The sequence below is a fragment of the Coffea arabica genome, chromosome 4c, assembly GCF_036785885.1.
Source record: "Coffea arabica cultivar ET-39 chromosome 4c, Coffea Arabica ET-39 HiFi, whole genome shotgun sequence".
Taxonomy (NCBI): domain Eukaryota; kingdom Viridiplantae; phylum Streptophyta; class Magnoliopsida; order Gentianales; family Rubiaceae; genus Coffea; species Coffea arabica.
Window position 1 is genome coordinate 6,556,963 of NC_092316.1, and position 22,003 is coordinate 6,578,965.

Below are 22,003 nucleotides of genomic sequence, written 5' to 3' on the forward strand. Positions count from 1 at the left end.
GATATCCTGATCTAGGTATAACTGCAGTTTGGTTCTTTCTTTCGTATTACTCCCTATCAAAGTGGAAAAGCTGCATCCTTATTTATTTCATGGCGTTATGTTTTATTTGACATGACACAGAAGTGATGTACCCAGTAAAATTAATGAGGAAGGAGATAAAGAAAGAAGAAGTTGTTTCTCTCTAACCCACATTAAAACCAAGGGCACAACTCACATATTCTCTCAGTTGCACGTAGGGCTATAGGCATCTGTGTATTTGCATTTAAGACTAGCTTTTCATTGATGGCATGACCAGAGTAGTAAAAGTTGCATGTTCTCTTCTCTTGGTTAGAGGAAAAATCAAAAACATGTCCTTTCAAATTCAAGGAGACTTGGCTTGAGCGGTGTTTTTATGCTTTTTGTATGACACATCTCTCTTTCTTTTGGCAGCTTCTAGCTGTACTGGTGATGTAAAGTCAGGAAAAATAATTAATTGGCTATTTAGATATCCAGGTGGTGAAATTTAATCCAGCTAATAAAAGAGAATAAAATAAATAGTCGGTTGTGTTGCTTTCAAAAGTATAAGATAGGCATGTCTGTTGTTCATGATAGAGCTGTATTGGTCAGACAGGAGAAAGCACATGTGGTTTTCACAGGTGTTTTAGTTTAGTTCCTACGCTGATCTCTTGTAGTATCTCTAAAGACTACACTACCGTTTCTTGGTTGTTCTTCCAACCTTTCTTTTATTTAGCCCTCAAAATGGATTCTTCCCAAGTTTTTGGAGGTGCAGAAGAATGCCACAGCAGTGAATCCGGGTGGACTATGTACATTGGCTCTCCTGTGCAAGGTGAGGAGGATGATGATATTGATCCAAGTGGCTATGATGCTCATGGAGAATTTGATGGTTTAGCTGAAGAAAATCATAAAGCTAATCATCATGATGCAAATAGTGATGATTCTATGGCCTCTGATGCTTCTTCTGGTCCCAGTCATCGAGAGCAACCGTGGAAGGCTGGTCGCGGAATAACTGAATACTACAAGGGGCATGACGCCAATGTTGATGGGAAACATTGCTCCAGCCACAAGAGCAAGAAGGCGGGAGTCAAGAAGAATAGGCATGAGAAGAAGAATAAAGAGAAGGATGAGGCTGAAGTTGCTGCAAAGGGAGTCAAGCATTTTACGCAAGGTAGTAAGGTGAGGAAAAATCTAGGATGTGGGAAAAGAAACTAAATGAACTGAAATCTCCATATCCTTCTTCTTGCTGTGTCAGTCATCAATAGAAGTAGTTATTTTGAAGCCTGTAGAAATTAGAATCCTGGCATGAGCTTAAAATGTTTCCAATTAGATATGTTAGCAATTTTTGTACTTTGGCCATGTGATAAATATATTAATTTTTAGGACATGCACAAGTACATGATTTTAAGTAAAGTATTCCATTATTATGCTTGAGAACAAGACACAAGCATAAGCTATGTGCATGTACTTGAGCAGGCGAGGGAAATGAGAATCTGTTTGAAAAATCTCAGAATATCATATCGTTTGTATGCTTTGAGCATCTCAAATAAGATTTCTTAATCGTATGATTTATTTTGTCTATGGTTCTCATGGTTGTATATGATTAATGCAACACTAGAAACGATTAGTCAACATCAGCTGTAAAAAGTTATTTTAAGCTAAAAAAACAACAGGTTGCTGATAAATTCCATCCATATAAGTTCGAACTTTGAACAGGCATAAACTGAAAAGCATCTACAGGTGTAGCCTCCACAACATCAAATTTTGTGTAATCATATGTCTGTGTGCTTGAGGGTGTTCCTTTTACTTGGACAGAATGACCAGAAGAGAGAAAAGGAAGATATGCAATTCTATGATTTGCTCTCCAACAAATCTAGAGAAAGCATGTTTGGAAGACATCCTCTACATAAATTTTAAGCCAAAAGACATCAGCTAATTGAAGGTTAACTCGAAATTCTTGAACGTTTCTTTTCTTGTCAGCAAATGATAATCCTTCCGTTGATCAGCAAGACAAGCTCTTTACAAAGCTGGTCAACCTCTAAATAAATCAACCACCATCCGCGTCCTATACAGCACTCTACAGAGGAGAGATCTAAGATCAAGAAAAGAAAGCATACAATTCCTAACTCCGCAAACATCTCAGATCAATTCCTTATTCCAGCATCAATTCCCAGTTAGAAATTCTAGCAGCATTAGTTCTCTCATTTCATCTTCTTATATTTCAAGAGGGATATTTTAGCTCCTTTAAGACAAGTTTAGGAGCATCAACCAGCCGTGAACAACTATAGATATATTGATCAGGCAAAATTTGCTCTGTGGAAAATGCAAATAATTGACCGAACTACGCTTTCTCAACAGTCATTCGCTTGAGTAGGCTCAGTCAGAAGCCATTGACAAAGTTTTGCACTTAAAATTTGCTGGACTTTCAGCATTTTCCAATGCCATATTGCCAGCATCGCTGGTAACTTGATTAGGTAGCATCAAGAAATGAATGGACAATCAGCAAAGGGACTAATAAAACATGCGATATTAAGGAAGAAAGAGAACCAGAAAACAACCTACACCGTCCCTCTACCATTGATGAGTAGGCAGAAAAAATGGAACAAGCCACTCATATTTGCTAGCTCGTACACAGCAACATGTATCCCGGAGATGTGACTATCTTAGACACTTATTCTTTTTTTTTTTTTTTTTTTGATTACACACAAGGTGTTATAGCCTGAAAGGTACATCAACATAGGTGACTTGAGGGGTTGGACCAAAATTAACACCATAAAATGAAGATTTAAATTACAACATTTATGTACAGCCTGTCTACAGGGTGGCAAGCACTCTCTGAGAAAATGGCCTCACTTAATTAAGCTACGAAGAGATTTCTGTAGCATAGAGTCTAACTAGTTAGTACTCGTACTATCACTTCACAGAGTTTTCAGCCCTTGTAGCATATAAAGACTAATTCCTGAAATTAATCTTGTGATACCAATAAATTATGCCGGTTATATAAACTACAAATTCAACTTTGCTGATTAATGGAAACAATTCCTTGGGAATTTCAGCTAAAAGGCAGCAGATGAAAGGTAGTCACTGATTTTGATTGTTGAATAATAATTTGTTGTAAAACTTATAATCCGGTGATCCATCTGCAAAACTACAGAAGAAGAAAATGGAACTATCAACCAAATTGTCTGCAGTGCAGCTCTCGTGGGACATATTTTGGTCTGGGACATGTAACATTCTTGGACAAAATCAAGAAAGAGCCATGTGATCACTAATCTTTGTTCTTTTCCTAACCTTGACAATCATTCTTGAGGGGGAGGTGGACAGAGAGAATGACTCGACTAAATCATACAAAACTATCCCGTCTCTTTCCTGTGTCCACACTCCCTCGTGCATGTTTCCCTATATGCGTTGAAGGGAATCATCAGAGTTTTAATCCAGCCATAATTGGCATTTCGCGCCAGCGCTATTAGGAGTTTGAGGACAAAAGTAATTGCCCATGGGCTCCATCAATTCCGTTGCATAAACTGAAGAAAAAGCAGAATTTTATCTGGTGTTGATATTAATTCCATCACTAAATACATGCCTTTGTGAATTGTTAATTTTTATGCTTTCCAAGAATGTTATCTTGGCAGGTTGTAGCACTAAGGCCCAAAGGATACGCAATTGTAACACTAGTAAAGTTGTGGGCTTCTTGAGCAAGTGTGAGGCTGAGTGATAATACTTAAGCTCGTGTTTCCATTTAATGTTAAAAGATTAAAGCTAATGTTGAAACTTTAGGACAAAATGTGTACTTATAACTACCATTCACCAGCATTTCATCATCAAGCATCTATAGACTGTAAGGCCAAAATTCTTGAATCCGAGATATAAGGTCACAGGTCTGATTAAGGCACTGGTGTCTCAAATTGTTCAGAGCAATGCAGCTGAGGTGGCATCAAGATTCAAGAGAATGAATTAGTGGGATAATCACTTTCTAGCAAACTATTCTGTTAAATTTAATCTCCTTTAGATTTAAGCCTTGGCCTAGCGTGCACTTCAGTCTCACTTGAGGTCTTCAGGTTTGTCATTGTTGCCTGACAGTTCAGCCTTAAGGAGTACTAAGGCGTGGTTTTACCGGGCTAATGAAGTTTGGATCAAAATGTATTGAGCAACAAGAATCCAAACGAACTTCCCCTTCTTTGATTAGTTGTGACAACATCAAAAGATGAAACAAGAAATGCATGAGAGTAACTTTGCAACATTTATACTATGGCTTGCCTGTAGACAAAGACTCAGCACAAAAGATAGACTTTGCTCATCGGGTGTGAATGTAGATCCATTAAGTGGTTTTTGTTCTGCAGCTTCTGAATCTCCAAGTCATTTTTTTTCCCTTTATCCTTTCTCTGCTTATATAGGGGAGGAAGTGCAAAGTACATGTTTAGTTTTCAGGAAAGCTATTGGACTGGGAACATGCAATTGATGGTTCAACATTGCTCCAAAGACTCTTTTGCTTGCTATGTTTGAAGAGTAGCTTTTGCAGCTGTCGTGTACCATGTTTGGCATAGCACAAATAAACAGGTTTTCCAGCATGTGCTTTATCCTCCCGAATCTGTCATTCAAACTATCCTGAAGGATTTGAAGGATATTAGTTCAGGTTGGAGAAAACTGGAGAAAAGTTCAGTGAATACCAATCTCTGCAGTGATTTAGGGCTTCCTACTCAATTATTTGATGGCAAACTTTGTTTCGAGATCCTAGAGATAGCTACTGCAACGTTCTTACTGCCAATTTTGACGTTAGTTAGGCTCATTTGTATAGTGGTATACTTTTAGGTTCCTTTTCCATACATATTGCTGTTCTTGTTTGAGGGTTCTGCCCCAAACCTTGTGTCCTCCATTTGCTTATCAATGAGAAAAATGAGCTTACCAAATAAAATAGACTTTGCAACATGTGTCTTTCTACGTAGATGAGGTTGAGAATGAAAAATCTAGAAAGTCAACAGTACAGATATTCTCTTATTTGTTTGAAAAAAATGAGAATTTCTCCAGTGGAAATTAACATAATTCCAAGAAGTTCTGACCTCATTGAGAAGCTACATATTATGCTTATGCATTCATGTCTCGAATATCCTCAACTACCTACTTCACTGTGCATCTCTGTGGTGTATTTTCGACCTGGTCACATTCTTAATACAACTTTGACGAACCGTAACTGTTTCTACAAGGTCAAACATCAGGACCTGGAAAAATACAAACAGGAAATTATTCATGTCCTGTTTCTACGGGTTTTGACAATTACATATTGGATTGACTTGAATGCATCTTCTCTTGACTTACAATTTTTCCAGAGTCTTTACCAGAAAATTATAAGGAAAGAAAACAACATATAAACAGATTCACACTACCACAACATATAAATAGACGACTTCTATTTCTTAAGCAGTGGGACTTAGCAATCAATACTCCATAAGCCCCCCTCCACTTGCGTACGGTATGTAGACCACAAAGCAGCATTTCAGTCAACCATCATCTATTTCTTTCGTTTTCTGTGTTTGGAATTCGTACAATTATAGTCAAATTCACACTACCATAACATCACCTTATGGTGAAATGATGACAAACATAACATGCGAACAAGACTTCCTCCTAGAAAACACTAATATGCATTCGCCCCAAACCTCCCAAGGAAATGCGTATATGGTTTCCATAATGAGGGTAATACTTTCAACCAAGTCTTCTCTTAGTCAATGGTGATTTTTCCATACGTTATGATTTCAGGTTGATCCTGGTTCTTAATGCTTGCGAGCGCAGGCAGATGCAGGTCTCAAGGTAAAAAGAAAAAAAAGGGCAAAATTTACCCCTTGAAAAATTCACTGCACCACAAATAAAAGAAAGCAGATCACAATATCAATAGAGCTTTGATGGGACAAACGTTCTTCATTCCACAGAGGCCCTCTTTAAAAAAAAAATTCTGAAATTTGCATTGGGTGAAAATATTGTAACCATCTTCACTTCCATCTGAGCCAGGTTACCATTATAAATAGGAGGCCATGCCAATGAAATTACACGAGATTTTCGCATAATCCTTAGCTTCTTCCCTGACTGACAGCATGGCCAGTGACTCACTTCAATATTTTCTCTTTCTAGTACTCATATCTCAGGCTATAAACCCTTGGATTAAACAGGGTTTTTGCACTGAAAATTCGAGGGACAGATGCAATGAAATTGAGAGGAAATCACTGCTCCAGTTTAAAGAAAGTCTCAGTGATCCTTCAGGGAGGCTGTCTTCTTGGACTGGAGAAAGCTGCTGTAAATGGAAAGGAGTGACCTGTGACATCAAAACAGGACATGTTGTCAAGCTCAATCTCCGAAATCCCTTTCCACAAACCTTTGATCCAACTCCAGAAAGCTTTGATGGCAATGGAATGGTCTACGAACTAAGCGGTAAGGTCAGTCCTGCTTTAGTCAATTTGCAACATCTGAGTTATTTTGATCTAAGCATGAACAATTTCCAAGGGACTCAAATTCCGGGATTCCTTGGATCCGTCACAAGATTGAAATATCTCAATCTATCTGGTGCATCATTTGCTGGCAAAATTCCTTCGAGTATTGGAAACTTATCAGGATTACACTATCTTGATCTCAATTCTTACACTGATGAACCTGTTAAGAATGACATCCAATGGTTGTCTGGGCTATCTTCTCTGAGGTATCTTGATTTGGGAGGCTTGGACCTTAGCCGGGCTTCATCTCATTGGCTTCGGACAATCAACATGCTTGCTTCTCTTTCAGAGTTGCATTTATCCCAGTGTCAACTCCTGAATCTTCCAAATTCTCTTCCATTTATCAATATCACATCCCTTTCTGCACTTGACTTATCCAGAAACAATTTCAACTCTACCATGCCAAACTGGTTGTTCAACCTAAGTTCCCTCACAGACCTTGATCTGTCCTCAAATTATGGCATCAGAGGTCAATTATCCAGGAATCTTGGAAACCTTTGCAAATTGAGAGCACTAAATCTCAATAGTAATAACATTTTTGGTACACTAACGGAAGTCATTGATGGCTTATCCGAGTGCACCAATAGTAGCATGGAGACATTGGACTTGACCTTCAATCAATTAAGTGGAAATATTCCCAATTCACTGGGCTTCCTCAAGAACCTGCGAAGTCTTCGACTTCGAAATAACTCATTCACAGGTTCAATTCCAGACACAATTGGAAACTTATCATCCTTGGAGCAACTATATCTCTCATACAACCAAATGAGTGGGGCCATTCCTGAGAGCCTGGGAAAACTCGTGTCCTTAGTTTATTTGGACCTGCATGAGAACTCATGGGAAGGAGTCATAACAGAAGCCCATCTGGTCAACATGTCCAGATTAACGGAGATATCAATTGGTAAACTTTCAGAAAATATTTCCGTGGTGTTTAACATTAGTCCTGACTGGATACCACCTTTCAAGCTCAAATTTGTCCAAATTCAGTCATGCCAACTCGGCCCAAAATTCCCAACTTGGTTGAAAAATCAAGATCAGCTGAAAAATCTAATAATTAACTTTGCAAGGATTTCAGATTCGATTCCAGAATGGTTCCTACGGCTGGGATTGCACTTGGATGAACTTGATCTAGCATACAACAACTTAAGCGGGATGCCACCAAATTCATTGCAATTCAACCTCGGATCAAATGTGGACTTGAGTTCCAACAGCTTCAAGGGGCCCCTCCCACTCTGGTCATCTAACCTGACTACTCTATATTTAAGGAATAACTCTTTCTCTGGACCAATTCCACGAGATATTGGTATGGTGCTCCCACTTCTGACAGACCTTGATATCTCCAGGAACTCACTAACTGGTGGCATTCCCTTGTCAATAGGTAACATGACAAGTTTGACAACCTTAGTCATCTCAAATAATAGGTTGTCTGGTGACATCCCAGACTTTTGGTCTAATATTCCAGATCTTTACATTTTGGACATGTCAAACAACAGCTTGACTGGTAGAATACCAACATCCATAGGCTCTCTTAGCTTCGTCAAGTTTTTGATACTTTCAGGGAACAATCTTTCAGGAAAACTACCTTCCAGCTTGAGAAATTGCACTTCTACTTTCAGTCTTGATCTTGGTGACAATCAATTATCAGGACGCCTTCCAGCCTGGATTGGGAAAGACATGCCGTCCCTTTTGATTCTTCGGTTGAGGAATAATTCCTTGACAGGAAACATTCCCTCTAGCATTTGTGCCTTATCTTCTCTTCACATCCTAGACCTTTCTGAAAACAGCCTGTCTGGGATCATTCCTACCTGTTTGGGAAATTTGAGTGGCTTCAAAGCTGGGTTAAAAACTGAAGATACGGAGCCATATGAAGGGCGCTTGCAGGTGGTTGCCAAAGGAAGAGTTCTCGTGTATCAATCCACACTTTACCTAGTAAACAGCATAGATCTCTCAAGCAACAAATTCAGAGGCAACATTCCTGCTGAACTCACAAGCCTGTTTAGATTGGGGACGTTGAACTTGTCAATGAATGGCTTAACTGGGCCAATCCCAGAAACCATTGGGAGATTGGAAAGGATTGAAACTCTTGACTTGTCAATGAACAAACTCACAGGGCGTATTCCACAAAGCATGGCTGCTTTAACTTTCTTGAATCACTTGAATTTGTCACACAACAATTTGTCAGGTCGAATTCCGACAGGTAATCAGTTTCAGACCCTCACTGATCCATCAATCTACGAGGGTAACATTGCACTTTGCGGAGATCCACTACCAACCAAGTGCGAGAACAGTGGAACCAAACCTTACCCTGGTGGCAATGTTGACGAGGATGAGAATGAAGAAGATGATCTTGAAAAGTTGTGGTTCTTTCTTGTTGTGGGGCTGGGATACTTTCTTGGCTTCTGGGGTGTTTGTGCTAGTTTGATACTGAAGAAAAGCTGGGGAGATGCCTACTTCAACTTTCTTCTGGGATTAAAAGACAGGATTTTTGATCTTGCATTTGCCAAATGGAGGAAGGCTTGAACATTGAAATTGATTGCATGGAGAATATATACCTGAATTGAAAGTACTACAAATGACCATGCATGGATATCACGCAACGAATAAGTTGTTTAATGATGCATACCTTTCTTTAAGTACTGAAGAAGTCTAATAATTGTACCAATCAATCTAGATAGGTTTGCTTCATTTTTCCCCCCTAATCTTTATGTATATTACAAATTTAGTGGAATAAGTTTACTTTCTAGATAAAATACTTTTTTTTTTCCGGAGAGGACAGCAGTTGTATAACCTAATTTATTCTACTCTAAGGGGGAGGAGGCGGACCTAAGGAGGTCCAGAAATAACTCGAAGAGAACTGAACCACCATCGGATCAAACGGGTACACAACACACTCGTTTGAATTTTTTTGAAGCAAAAATGTGATATTTTGGTGGGAGGCAATCACCAAGCTAGGTGGTGGCCACCGGCCCAAAGGTTGATGGTTTTCTAGATAAAATACACAATACTCCTATTTTCAATAACTGAATCTGAGTAGCAAAATTAAATTCCAGTGAATTGTAAGCAAGAGTGATTTCCATATACAACTGCACCCCAAATTCAAGCATTTTGATCGCAGAAAAAAAAACCCATTAAACCAAACACATTGGTACTCCACCCTTTTTTTAAAATTTATGGCAGCATAACACTCTATATATTTTGTTTATTCTTTTTCTATATTTTGTATATTATTTTGAAAATTTAAAACCAAAAAAGAAAAAAAAAAACCAATATCAAATGGAAACACCTATCCCTTAGGTTCACAGATCATACAATTTCTTCTTCTTCTTCTTCTTCCTTTTTTTTTTTTTAACGACTTTTACATAGGCATAGGTAGTCCAATACTTAAGAGATGAGAGCCTTTACTTGTTATCAGTGACGTGGCACTAAACCAGCCACCGTCCTCCTCCGAGTGAGTATTTCATCACCACCGACCACCGTCTTCTCTTCTTTCTCACTCTTCACTCCACGCTTAAAATTCGATTTTTTGAGGAAAAAATGTCCAAGTATCTTCTCCTTCATACTGCTCATCTGACCTCCATTCATCTCCGGGCCAGCGTTTCCTCCTTCTTCTCCCCAAAAACGGCGCCGTCGTCAGTGGTTAGCATCTCCACTTCTCGGTCTCTCTATGACTCTTTGGACTTACATAGGAGCTTCTCGATTAAAGCGTTCGACACTAAAAACGACAACGCTAGGGCGGCGGAAGCTGAAATTGATGGTGAAAATGGAGATTTGAAAGGTATTGTCAGTGACTATAATGATGATAAGTATCCGAGTGGCGAGTTTCAGTTCCGCGACTACCGCGCGTGGCAAAGCTTCGTCGTCAAATGTAAAATGCTCTTTGCCTTTCCTTGGGAGCGCGTGCGCAAAGGCAGTGTTTTGACTATGAAATTGCGGGGACAGGTTTATAGTCTTAATTTCTTTCTGTTCTCGAAATTTATTCAGAAGTAGCATACGAATTGTTGGTTAATTATTTCGGAAAGTTTTAATCTTTTGTGATTTTGGTTTGACTATGTTAATGTTGTTCTGATTCTTACTTATATGCTTTTATGCTGAATTATACTCCTTAGAAGACGTACACTTTTTTTTTGTTTTTCTGGGGGGGGGGGGGGGGTTTGAGAGATGGGGGGATTTTTTTTCAATTCTTTTTAGGCTTTAATTCTACATCTATGAAAGAGAATGTGGTAGGAAGGAATAGAATTTGGGTGGGAGATTGAGGATGGGAATGCAACTGCAAAATACTAATTTTTCTTGTGTGTTTGTTTCTCAACTAGAAGCTTATAAGGTAATGGGGTTGAGAAGGTTTATTGTTTTTATGTCAGATAACTGATCAGCTAAAGAGCCGTTTCTCTTCAGGACTTTCGCTGCCTCAAATATGCGAGAACCTTGTAAAAGCAGCTTATGATCCTCGTATCTCTGGTGTATATCTTCACATTGAGCCATTGAACTGTGGCTGGGGTAAAATTGAAGAAATTCGAAGGCATATTTTGGATTTTAAGAAATCAGGTTATAGTACTTATTATGTTCAACTTATTGGCTTGAATGAGGAAAAGCATTTTCGAGTAAATGTTCATAAGCATGTGTTTGCTGCAGGCAAGTTTATTGTGGGTTATGCACCAGCATGTGGAGAGAAAGAGTATTATATTGGATGTGCCTGTGAAGAGCTTTATGCTCCTCCAAGTGCTTACTTTGCATTGTTTGGCTTGGCAGTTCAAGCATCATTCCTGGGAGGTAACTGGATTGTCTTGTTTCCGTTGTGTCTCCTTTTTAGTTGCGTAAAACTTTTGAACCAATGGTGATGGGGAAGGATGAGGACTTTTGACCATTGATCTGTGTAAGATTGTAATTTTTTTCCTAGTGAAAGATTGTGGGAGACAGATAACTTTATCAGAGGCCTCCTGCCCATATTTAATCCCTGCTCATAATAATAGATTGCAAATGCGGGTACCAATGTTGATGATATTTCTGCCAAGTACAATGAACATTTCATTGTGATGCCCATGAGTTCATCATAATTCTGATAGATGTCTCAATCTTTGAGAATAAATCAGTTAGGACCTTGACTTTCTCCTGGCAAATGAGCTGCCACTTACTGTAAGGTTGTCAGTTCACTAGGCAAAATGCATGTTTCTTTAGAGTAGGATTATCAAGTCTGCAAACCTTTGTGCAAGTCTATTTTGACATGCTTTTCAGTCGACAAAAATTGACTTTTCAGGTGTCCTTGAGAACATTGGAATTGAGCCACAAGTGCAAAGGATTGGCAAATATAAAAGTGCTGGAGATCAACTCACTCGGAAAAATATATCTGAAGAAAACAGGGAGATGCTGACCACATTGCTTGACAATATTTATATCCATTGGCTTGATAAAGTCTCTGTTGCAAGAGGTAAATTTGATCTTAAATTTTCAGGCTGATGTTGGAACGAGAGACTTTCTTTTTTCTTTTTTTGAGTTAATTGCTCTTGGATTTTGTTGAAAAGGAAAGAAGCAAGAAGATTTACAAAACTTTATAGATGAAGGTGTATACCAAGTTGAAAGGTTGAAAGAAGAGGGCTTGATTACTGATATAAAGTATGATGATGAGGTAAAGTTGCTCCTTCTATTTGAGGAATCAATTTTCTGAATTATCCAAAAAAATTCTTATCATTGCTGGTTTGCAAAGCCGGTCTTTAGAAGTCATACTTCTACTAGTTAAACGTGTTTCAAGGATCAAGACAATATAGATTGAAAAGAACACGAACTTGCAAGGAAATTATTATCTATACTGGTTGGGATCAAGATAACTGTATGTTTAGATAATCCGACCCATTAGCTACTAATACAAATATCAGTATCTGCCTGAGTCAGTGTTCAATTGATATTGTGTCATTCTTGTATTGCTCCAGTATTTAGGTAACTGGATAATGGAGTTGTCATACAATTTCATTTCTTGTTCAATCAATTCTACTTTGGACAAGATCAATCTGGCCCTAATGACAGTCTTGTCCATCTGATGTCTACTCTGGCATCAAGATGGAATCTGATACTAATCTTAATGATACACAAATGGGTGTAAACCTGTTGGGCTCTCGATCCTGGTTAAAGTCATAGCTTGACTGGCAATTGCTTATCCTGTTTACCCTGTTAATAGTATAGTAATGAACTTACACCAGGTTAATTGATTTGTCTTGTATAGCTGTGTTATTGGCTTTTAGATGTATCAAACAAGCCTCTACATGACTTTTTTGATTGTTGGGCGCTACTGATGGCTTTGCTGTACCATCTACAGGTCAGAGCAATGTTAAAGGAGCGCTTGAAACTTCCAAAGGATAAAAGTCTTCCCATGGTTGATTACAGGTGACTTTTCCTGAGCTTTTTCCCATCAATCAGTCAGCAACAATTTTCTTATTGCTTCCAGCTTCAGAACATGGTGTCCGTGCTACTATGTCATGCTTTGCTCCAAGAATGTCATTTCAGATGTTTCATCCACCTTGCATATTCAACTGCTTGCAGCATCAGGCATTGCCCAACTCTGATATCTTATGTTCTGACTCTGAAAGCCTATATTACTCATCCTGTCTAGTTCAGCGTCTGGATAATTTTGTGAAAATAAAACTTTAGTAAATTGCAAAGAATGTAATATTTTCTGAAACTATCCATACTTGCTACAAGTTGCTGATAATGTCTCTTTTTTGTTCTTTATATAGGTTGAAAGGTTTGCTAAAGCTTGCATCTTGGCCTTCTGGTTTTATTTGTTTGTGTTTGTTATTATGACCGATAATTTGACCTCCTGATTATACAGAAAATACTCAGGAGTTAGGAGATGGACGCTTGGTTTAACAGGTTATAAAGACCAGATAGCTGTAATTAGAGCCTCCGGAAGCATTAGTCGTGTACGTGGTCCTTTTAGTACACGTGGTACGGGAATTATTGCTGAGGATATTATTGAGAAGATTCAAACCGTAAGAGGTACTTTTCACCTAATTATGTTTTCTGGGGGGTTAATCTTTTGTGGTTTGAAATTGAAGGGCTTGTACGTTGTAATGGTTCACAAAATTGGTTTATCTGAAAAAGTGTCTGACATCCTTATGATCTCAGGAATTGAGAACATTAGTTTCCAGTTATTTGGATAAGTAATTTATCTTGGAGTTACTTATGTATGCCATGGAAATAAAAAAAAAGGCAAATCATTAGCCAATAATTGGGTAAAGTATAAATGAAAACTTTCTTGCAATCTCCATGATTCCATAAGAATCAAGTAAACTTGTCACTTAATTTAACCATTATCATTCATTTCTCTTCAAGTGTTAGTTTTCACCTGGACTCATCAATGATGCTCTGTATCTGCAAAATTCAACATGCTTTCATTCCGTTCAGTCCTGGAGTTGTTGCCCGGTCTCTTTTGTTCAGTGCTTTTCCAGTTTGTGACCCTGAAAATGGATGAATTCGTATCTTTTCACCTTACATCATCCTTTCTTTTGTAATTACCTTTATAATTTTTTCAACCTCTGCTTACAGTCACTGTATTGTCCTTCTGTTATTCCTTCCTGTTTTCTACAAGTGCAACTGATGGTTGCAGGGAGTCAGGTAATGGGCTTGAGATTGTGGGGTTTGAATGAGTTGATATCATTGATGCTAACCACCTGTTCATGTTGGTAAATGAGCTGTAAAATATAATTTTTCTTGGTGGTGATAAATGGTTGTTACTGTGGATGATATTTTAAGTAAGAGCTGTTTTGGAACTTGGAACCTTGATCCCGTTCTTCAAGTATAATCATATTGGATAAAAGTAAGATTAGTCCTATAGATGGACCATATTTGTAGCAGTTCACCAGAACTAATAAGAAATTTGATGAGCTACAGAAGGCCTTGTACATTGTAAGAGTGTTGGTTTCGATGTTCTTGCTCTGTTTGAAATATTTACCCTCTTGCTCTTTCTGTTAATGTTGTCATAGTTCTGCAGAGTCGAAAAAATACAAGGCTGTTATCATCCGCATTGATAGTCCAGGAGGTGACGCTCTCGCATCTGATTTGTAAGTTTCTTTTTTACCAGATTTCCTTCTTACAATTTTCATTTTTCAAGTCATGCAATAATAGAATGTATTCTTAGCTCTGTACTGTGTGATTTATGGCAAAAAGTAGGCACTCATCTAAGTGAATACAAAATTTAAGGGAAACATAAAACAAAAACCTGCTGCAGACCAGCCTGATGAAGCAGTGAGATCTAACTTGGGCATCATTATGCTTTTCAAGGACTGTGAGATAGAAGCCCTGATATTGCATAAAATCTTTTCAACATATCTGTGAAACTATTTTCGTATTTACGGTCTTTGAGTCTCAATTGTGATCACTGTAAGTGCTTACTTCAAAAATTCACTGAGGAAGAGCTATATCTGGGAAATGTAAAGATAGGTTTGAAACCATAGATCCTTCTCATTTTTGTTGTTTCGCTTAAAATTTTAGTTCACCCATTAACGTTTACGTTTCTGAGGTCTGTGCTCTAAATTTGATACCCCAAACAGTTTACAGTATGCTTGCGATGATGAAATGCACACACTCCGCTCTTGGCAACAATATCTGCAGTTTTTTGGGAAATTAAATGTGACAAGCTGATAGCTTATTTCCCAAACTCTGATGAATGGTTCAGTGATCCATAAAGATTGTGTTCTACAGAATGTGGAGAGAAATCAGACTCTTGGCTGACTCTAAGCCTGTTGTTGCATCAATGGCTGATGTGGCGGCTAGTGGAGGATATTATATGGCAATGGGAACTGGAATTATAGTTGCTGAAAATCTAACATTGACTGGTTCAATTGGAGTTGTGACAGGTAATTATGGAAACTCCAAGTGATAATTTTCTTAAATTATATCTGTTCTTTGTTATGTGATTTATATGTCATTTGTTGTTTAAGACCTTTTCAGTAGCTATGGTGATGGATTTTGTATGATTCTTTGTTAAGTGATTTATATGTCATTTGTTGTTTAAGACCTTTTCAGTAGCTATGGTGATGAATTTTGTATGAGCAGAAACCAACTGGAGAAAAGAGATAATGATTCCACAAGAAGTGCATGTAGCATTTTAAATGTGTCGCCTGGCTAGAAATAACCAGATAGTCCCAATGGCGCTCTGGTATTGTCTATGGGAAGAGCATTTGATAGGGCCCAAGTCAGGAGTCATTACTGCATTACTGCATGCAGTTGCAGTAATTATCACCTTAGACAAGTTTAGAATGCAGGATTAGCTACTTGTAATGTTATAAATCAGATTTAGGTGGGAATGCTATCTAATTTGATAATCAACTGCAGGAATGAGGTCACCTAAGTAATTAGATGTACCTAATTGTGATTTAGCTAGCAAAAGTACTTGTCTACCAGGTATTTTTTTTCCTGTTCTACCGACACGGCATTAGTGGAATTTTATTTTGTGTTTTCCACTGCTTTGTTATGCGAGCTCTGATAGCTTTGGTTATTATTTCTCACAATTCAATTTTTCTGCCTTTTCTTTTTCTTGTACAGTTGTTGCAAATAGATGAGTAGTGTTCGTTGTTTAAATTAAGCACCTTTGACCCAAGCCTAGCTTTCCACTGGAGATTGCACAAAATGTATTCATGCACTATTGGCTGATTTTGTCAGAGTAACTGTTTTGGTGCAGGAAAGTTCAATCTGGGAAAATTATACGAAAAGATTGGCTTTAACAAGGAGATAATATCAAGGGGGAGATATGCTGAGCTCACTGCTGCAGAACAACGGCCATTTAGGTTAGTTTTTGTTCTGCTGTTTGGAGAATTTCTATTCATTAATTAAAATGGACAGCATTTCCTTCGTCATTTACACGACAAATTTATGAGAAGGTAATGGATTAAGGAAAAAAAAAGGTGTTACAATATAGATGCTTCTTTTCTAGCCCAAGTAATTCACTTCCTCAACAAGAATATTTGATGTGCCACATATGCCGATGTTGCCTATTATCAGATATTAGACAGTAAAACTGGAGTCCAGTGAGGCACATTTATGTGGCCAAACCATTATTATGCGCAGATTTATTAGCTTCATGTTTATCATTTCATTTACCCTTGATATCCATTTTTGGGGTAGCAGTCTGCAGACATGCTTAAGTTTGTGCACAGGCATACAGAAAAAGGGGTTAATTTCTGTCATCTTGCATCTCCTCCTGCACCCCTTAAGTGCCATTCTTTTTGCATTTTTATCCATATACTCCATTTGGGGGAAAAAAAAAAGGAATGATAAAGAAACTACCTGTAAATGCCGGGAATGAAAACGTAATACATAAACTTGATTTAAACTTTTGCATGATTGAACAACAGAATTGAGCTTGATTGCAGTTGATCTGAAACTACATGCCCTAGGCTTTTTGATTGCAGTTTTAGTCCATCTGAATGTTAAGTGAATGATATCTTTCTTTTGCACTTCAACCTCCACTCACAATGTTGGGAAAAAATGGAAAGCAAAGGTAATTACACTTGTGAATGTCCGTGATTATAATCCTCCTCTTTGCTTCACTGTGTTTGATCGCAGAGAAATTTATTATAAGTTCTTATCTCTTTGATGCTGTATTTGCATCCAACATTGTGGTAATTGGCACTAATTGCATTTGATCATATGTGCAGACCTGATGAGGCAGAACTCTTTGCTAAGTCTGCCCAGAATGCATATAAGCAGTTTCGGGACAAGGCTGCCTTCTCAAGATCAATGCATGTATGGTACACTAAGTTATGCATCTTTGGCTTATGTTAAACTGGAAATCATCTTCGTGAAGTTCCAGGTATATGTGGTAGGTTGATAAAATGGAGGAGGTTGCACAAGGTAGGGTGTGGACTGGCAATGATGCTGCTTCACGAGGTTTGATTGATGCAATTGGTGGGCTTTCTCGAGCTGTTGCTATAGCCAAACAAAAGGCAAATATACCTCAGGATCAGGAGGTATTTCTAGTTGTTCTTATTACTTTGAGATATTCTGGGGTTCTACCATTGAGTAAATTTAATAATCCTCTCTGGAATGTTGATATGATTGTCATATATTGGTGTAGATGACATTAGGGAAGAGGTTAAGAATTAAGTTTGCTCAATACAAACTTTTCCCCAAGAAAAAATAAAAAACGAGGAAAAAAAATAGCCTTAGTACGAGTTAGGATACTAAGATATATGTGTTAGATAAACCAGAGAAGCATTACATAAGGAAAACGTGATTTGGGTACTGGATCTGTGTTTAGTCATCATGGTTGAGCATTTCTGTTCTGTCTGCAAAGTTGATGCTAAATAATCGTGCTTGAAGTTTTCTCTTCTGTCTGCGAAGTTTGTTTACATGATTACGTTACAAATCTGCAATCAATTTTGATGAGATGGGCTTCACTTTTCTGTTATGTTAATTTTTTCTGTTCTTTCTAAAGGATTGACTATTCATGTTCAGGTTACTCTTGTTGAGCTGGTCAAACCATCACCATCGCTGCCAGAGATTTTAACTGGCATAGGAAACTCTCTTGTCGGAGCAGACAGAATTTTGAAACAACTATTGGATGAATTGGCAGTTTCTGATGGAATTCAAGCGCGCATGGACGGGATTATGTTTCAAAAGTTGGAAGGGGCTGATTATTCCAGTCCTATATTGACAATGCTGAAAGATTACCTGGGTTCATTTTGACTTTAATGTATAATTGGTCGCTTCCAAATGTTTCATTCTGCTTACGCTTCTGTCCATCGGGAGAATATATTCCTAGATGGGCGTTGAGACATATTCTTGTACAAAAAGATCTCTGCACCGTGTACACGAACACAAATTGAAAAATGAGGGTAGAAAGAAAACCAATTTCTGCCCTCGTCATTTTCTGTCTCCATTTCCATATTGATTCCCCAGACATTAAATGTACACAATATAGGCTGGTCTGTACGTTATGGGGCGACATTTATACTCTTTGGTATGAGAAGTTGACTTCGTTGCCAAATTGTATTTTGTGTGCTTAAGGGTACAAGAATTTAACCTTTTCCCTTTTGGATAAACATGAAAACTTTGTTGTTACTGACTGGTATGTTTTTTAAACAGTAGCAAGCAGCTACACGTTATCTTGGTCCTAAGAACTAAATAGTAACCTCCACAGGAACATCTACCGTCTCTAAAATGATGAAAGCAATTTGTATCTCGTAAAATGATAAAGCAATTTGCACGTCCACAAAGATCTCTGGGCCGTGTATGCGAATACAAGTTGACAAATAAGGGTTGAAAGGAAACCAACTTCTGCTCTCTTCGTTCCCTTTATCCCATACCTTTTTGATTTCCCAGAAGTTAATGTACTGGTCTATACATCATGGGGCGACATTCATCCTTTTCGGTACAAGAAGCTCGCCTCATTGCTAAATTGTGTTTTGTGTGCTTATGGATTACAAGAATTTCACCTAAACCTGGTCCAAAAAACTAATAATAATCTCGACAAGAACATGTCCCGTCTCTAAAGTGATGAAAGCAATTTGAATCTCGTAAAATGATATGACGGCAGAACATTTTCGATATGAATTTCATAGCAGTGTGGCAGTCACCACAGACCCTAAGATTCTTGTATATCCTAATGGGTGCTCCTTGTGGCACATATAGAAGGCCAAATGCAACGGCCAACTTCTCACTATGGTAGGCAAGACCTTGCTCCTTACCCTCGTCGTTGATGTCATGAAGTGCAAAATTCACGTCTGGTACATATCCAGCTTTCTTGATTAAACCCATGACTTCACTAGTTTTCGAGTAGATCTGATCGGACTTTGGATGGCTTCTATCTGCAGACATAAACCTGTGCACCTTACCATTCATTTCGAGCCAACTATACCCTGGCTCCTTGCTTATGCACTTTGATTTCATCAGTTTCCTCACTGCTGCAGCATCTTCCCACTTGCCAGCTTTAGAGTACATATTAGACAGCATAACATAAGGGACAGCATCTTGTGGCGTCAATTTAAACAGGACCGAAGCTGCCTTCTTTGCCAGGTCTATATTCCCATGTTTCCTACATGCAGCAAGGAAAACTTTCCAAACAGTTGCATCAGGCTCCACAGCCATTTCATCGAGCAACTTTTCAGCTTCGAGCAGTTTTCCTGCACGTCCCAGAAGGTCAACCATACATGCATACTGATCAGGACCAGGCCTTATTCCATGAACATTTATCATGGATCCAAAATATCTACATCCCTCATCAACAAGCCCAGCATGGCTGCAAGCAAACAGTAAGCCTATAAAAGTAATGAAGTCTGGTTTTATGCCACTGAGTATCATTTGGTCATACAACCCGAGAGACTCCTTTCCTTTACCATTCTGAGCATAACCAACTATAAGAGCAGTCCAAGTAATCACATTCCTGTTAGCCATTGCCTTGAAAACTCTGTTGGCCTCTTCTAAGCAACCACAATTTGCATACATTGTCACAAGAGAGTTGTCAACCGATAAGGATGACTGAAGTCCAGATTTCATGAAATTTGCATGAACTTGTTGTCCAAACTCCAGCAAAGCCAACTCTGCACAGGAACTCAAGATGCTAGAAGTGATAACTTGGTCGGGTTCAACACCAGAATTTCTCATCTTGCAGAACAATTTCAGAGCTTCTTCATGGGAGCCATTATGAGCACAACCAGTAACAGCAGAGGTCCAAGAGATCACATCCCTGTCCAGTATAGTGTTAAACACATTAAATGCGTAACTTAAATCTCCCTGTTTTGCATACATATCCACAAGGGCATTGCCAATGAGATTATAGCCTTGAAAGCCAGTCTTGATCACTCGACAATGAACGGATTGTCCTATTTTCACATCCTTTTTGGAAGTAAGACAGTTCAAGACAGATGGGTAAGTGAAGTCATCAACTCCAATATCCCTCTCATGCATCACCTTAAATAATGACAATGCTTCCTCTTCATACCCATTTTTCACATACCCAAGTATCAATGAATTCCAAGAAACCGCATGATCAGCTTCCATTGACTCCAATGCCTTCCTAGCACTATGCAAGTCCCCACATTTAGCATACATGTCAATTAATGCACTCTGAACAAAGACGTTTGCTTCAAAGCCTTCACGAACAATGCAGCAATGCACCTGTACCCCAAACCTAACATCAGAAACAGCAGCACACGCTGTCAAAACTCCTGGAAAGGTATATTGATTTGCCTCAACCCCCTCCACCTTCATGCCTCTGAAACAATGAATTGTTTTGTGTGCATCACCATTCAGCGAATAGCCATTAATCATAGCGGTCCAAGTAACATGATTTCTTCCGCTAGGCATCTCTTCAAATAGCAACTCAGCTTCCGTCACACACAAGCACTTTGCATACATATCAATAAGGCCAGTGATTACAAATACATTTGTGTCAAAATTGGTCTTAGTGGCATATCCATGGACCTGTTTGCCTTTCAAAAGCAAACCCTTTACAGAGCACACCCTTAGAACACTGCCTAACGTGTACTGACTCGGCTTATGGCCCTCGAATTGCATCTCCCGGAACAACTGAAAACCTTCAGTTTCATACCCATATTTGCAATACCCAGAAATGAGGGACGACCAGGTGATTGAACTCTTATTTGGGGCATCGTCAAACACTTTCTTTGCTTCAGTTAACCTCCCTGAATCAGCATACCCAGAAACCATAGTGTTCCAAGTGAAATCATCTCTGTGGGGAATTTTCTCAAATAGTTTCCGTGCTTCATCTATTCGGCCTGATCCCACCAGCTCATTCAAAGATCTATTGATGCCAAGCAATGAAGATTTAGTGCTTGCCAAGCTCGCAATGCTGCAAGGTTTAAGACTCAAATCGAAGCACCAATCTGGATAAGAAGAAGGCTTTGTTAATAAACTATTGTGCCGCGAGTATAGTTTGTGCATGAGCACAGGCTTTTCTTTCTGCAACCTCAGGCAGAAAAAATCGTTATTCGCTTGTCAGTTTAGGTGAAAGGCGTGAAACTAATCTCTAACTTGTCCTAACGACTTCAACTTACGTTGCAATGTCAATGTGTTGGGAAATTGGTCAGTGAAGAAGCTTAACGCCCCGAATAGCTCAATACGTCTGGCAAGTCGAGTTCGAGTATTTAATTTAAATTTGAATTTTTTAATATATTATTATTATGAAATTATCTTTGTACTCAAAAGAATGATTGAATTTATGAAATGTTTCATGTCATACAATATTTTTTGTAGGCGATAATGTCTTTTCACTCAAAAATTATCAAAAAAATGAAAATTTCAAATCTTTTTTACTTGAACTCGATCCGGCTTGTATTGACTCGAATTCCATGCGAGTCGAGTTCGAGTTTTGTGAGCAATGCATCGAGTTTGAACTCGAGTTCCAATAATACTCCTCGTTTGAGATTGAGTATCCTTTTTGCAGATTGAGTATGATGATACTCGAGCTCAATTTAACTCGAATATATCCCTAATTGTTACATTATGTCTTTATAATTAGGATTAGTTTTTAAAAAAGAAAACAACCATGACATATATAAATATTTAGTTTTATTAATATATAT

At 38.4% G+C, this 22,003-nt stretch overlaps 3 protein-coding genes across 3 annotated transcripts; 2 read left to right on the plus strand and 1 right to left on the minus strand.

Annotated features, from left to right (window-relative positions):
- The first annotated feature begins 738 nt into the window (after positions 1-738).
- LOC113738851 (receptor-like protein EIX2) lies at positions 739-8,993 on the plus strand. Its single transcript, XM_072044776.1, has 5 exons — positions 739-1,173; positions 2,369-2,455; positions 4,552-4,766; positions 5,749-5,799; positions 6,080-8,993. Exons 1-5 carry the CDS (start codon positions 739-741, stop codon positions 8,991-8,993), a joined length of 3,702 nt encoding a protein of 1,233 aa, XP_071900877.1.
- Positions 8,994-9,808: 815 nt separating this feature from the next.
- Positions 9,809-18,447, plus strand: LOC113739987 (serine protease SPPA, chloroplastic-like). Its single transcript, XM_072045775.1, has 13 exons — positions 9,809-10,412; positions 10,832-11,015; positions 11,103-11,240; positions 11,725-11,895; positions 11,990-12,093; positions 12,778-12,845; positions 13,291-13,457; positions 14,452-14,521; positions 15,162-15,316; positions 16,141-16,246; positions 17,117-17,204; positions 17,285-17,428; positions 17,916-18,447. The coding sequence occupies exons 1-13, from the start codon at positions 10,008-10,010 to the stop codon at positions 18,144-18,146; spliced, it is 2,031 nt and encodes a 676-aa protein (XP_071901876.1). The 5' UTR covers positions 9,809-10,007; the 3' UTR covers positions 18,147-18,447.
- A 258-nt stretch (positions 18,448-18,705) lies between these two features.
- On the minus strand, positions 18,706-21,522 carry LOC113739454 (pentatricopeptide repeat-containing protein At2g03880, mitochondrial-like). The gene has a single exon (XM_072045774.1). It carries the CDS (start codon positions 21,360-21,362, stop codon positions 18,915-18,917), a length of 2,448 nt encoding a protein of 815 aa, XP_071901875.1. The 5' UTR covers positions 21,363-21,522; the 3' UTR covers positions 18,706-18,914.
- Positions 21,523-22,003: the final 481 nt, after the last annotated feature.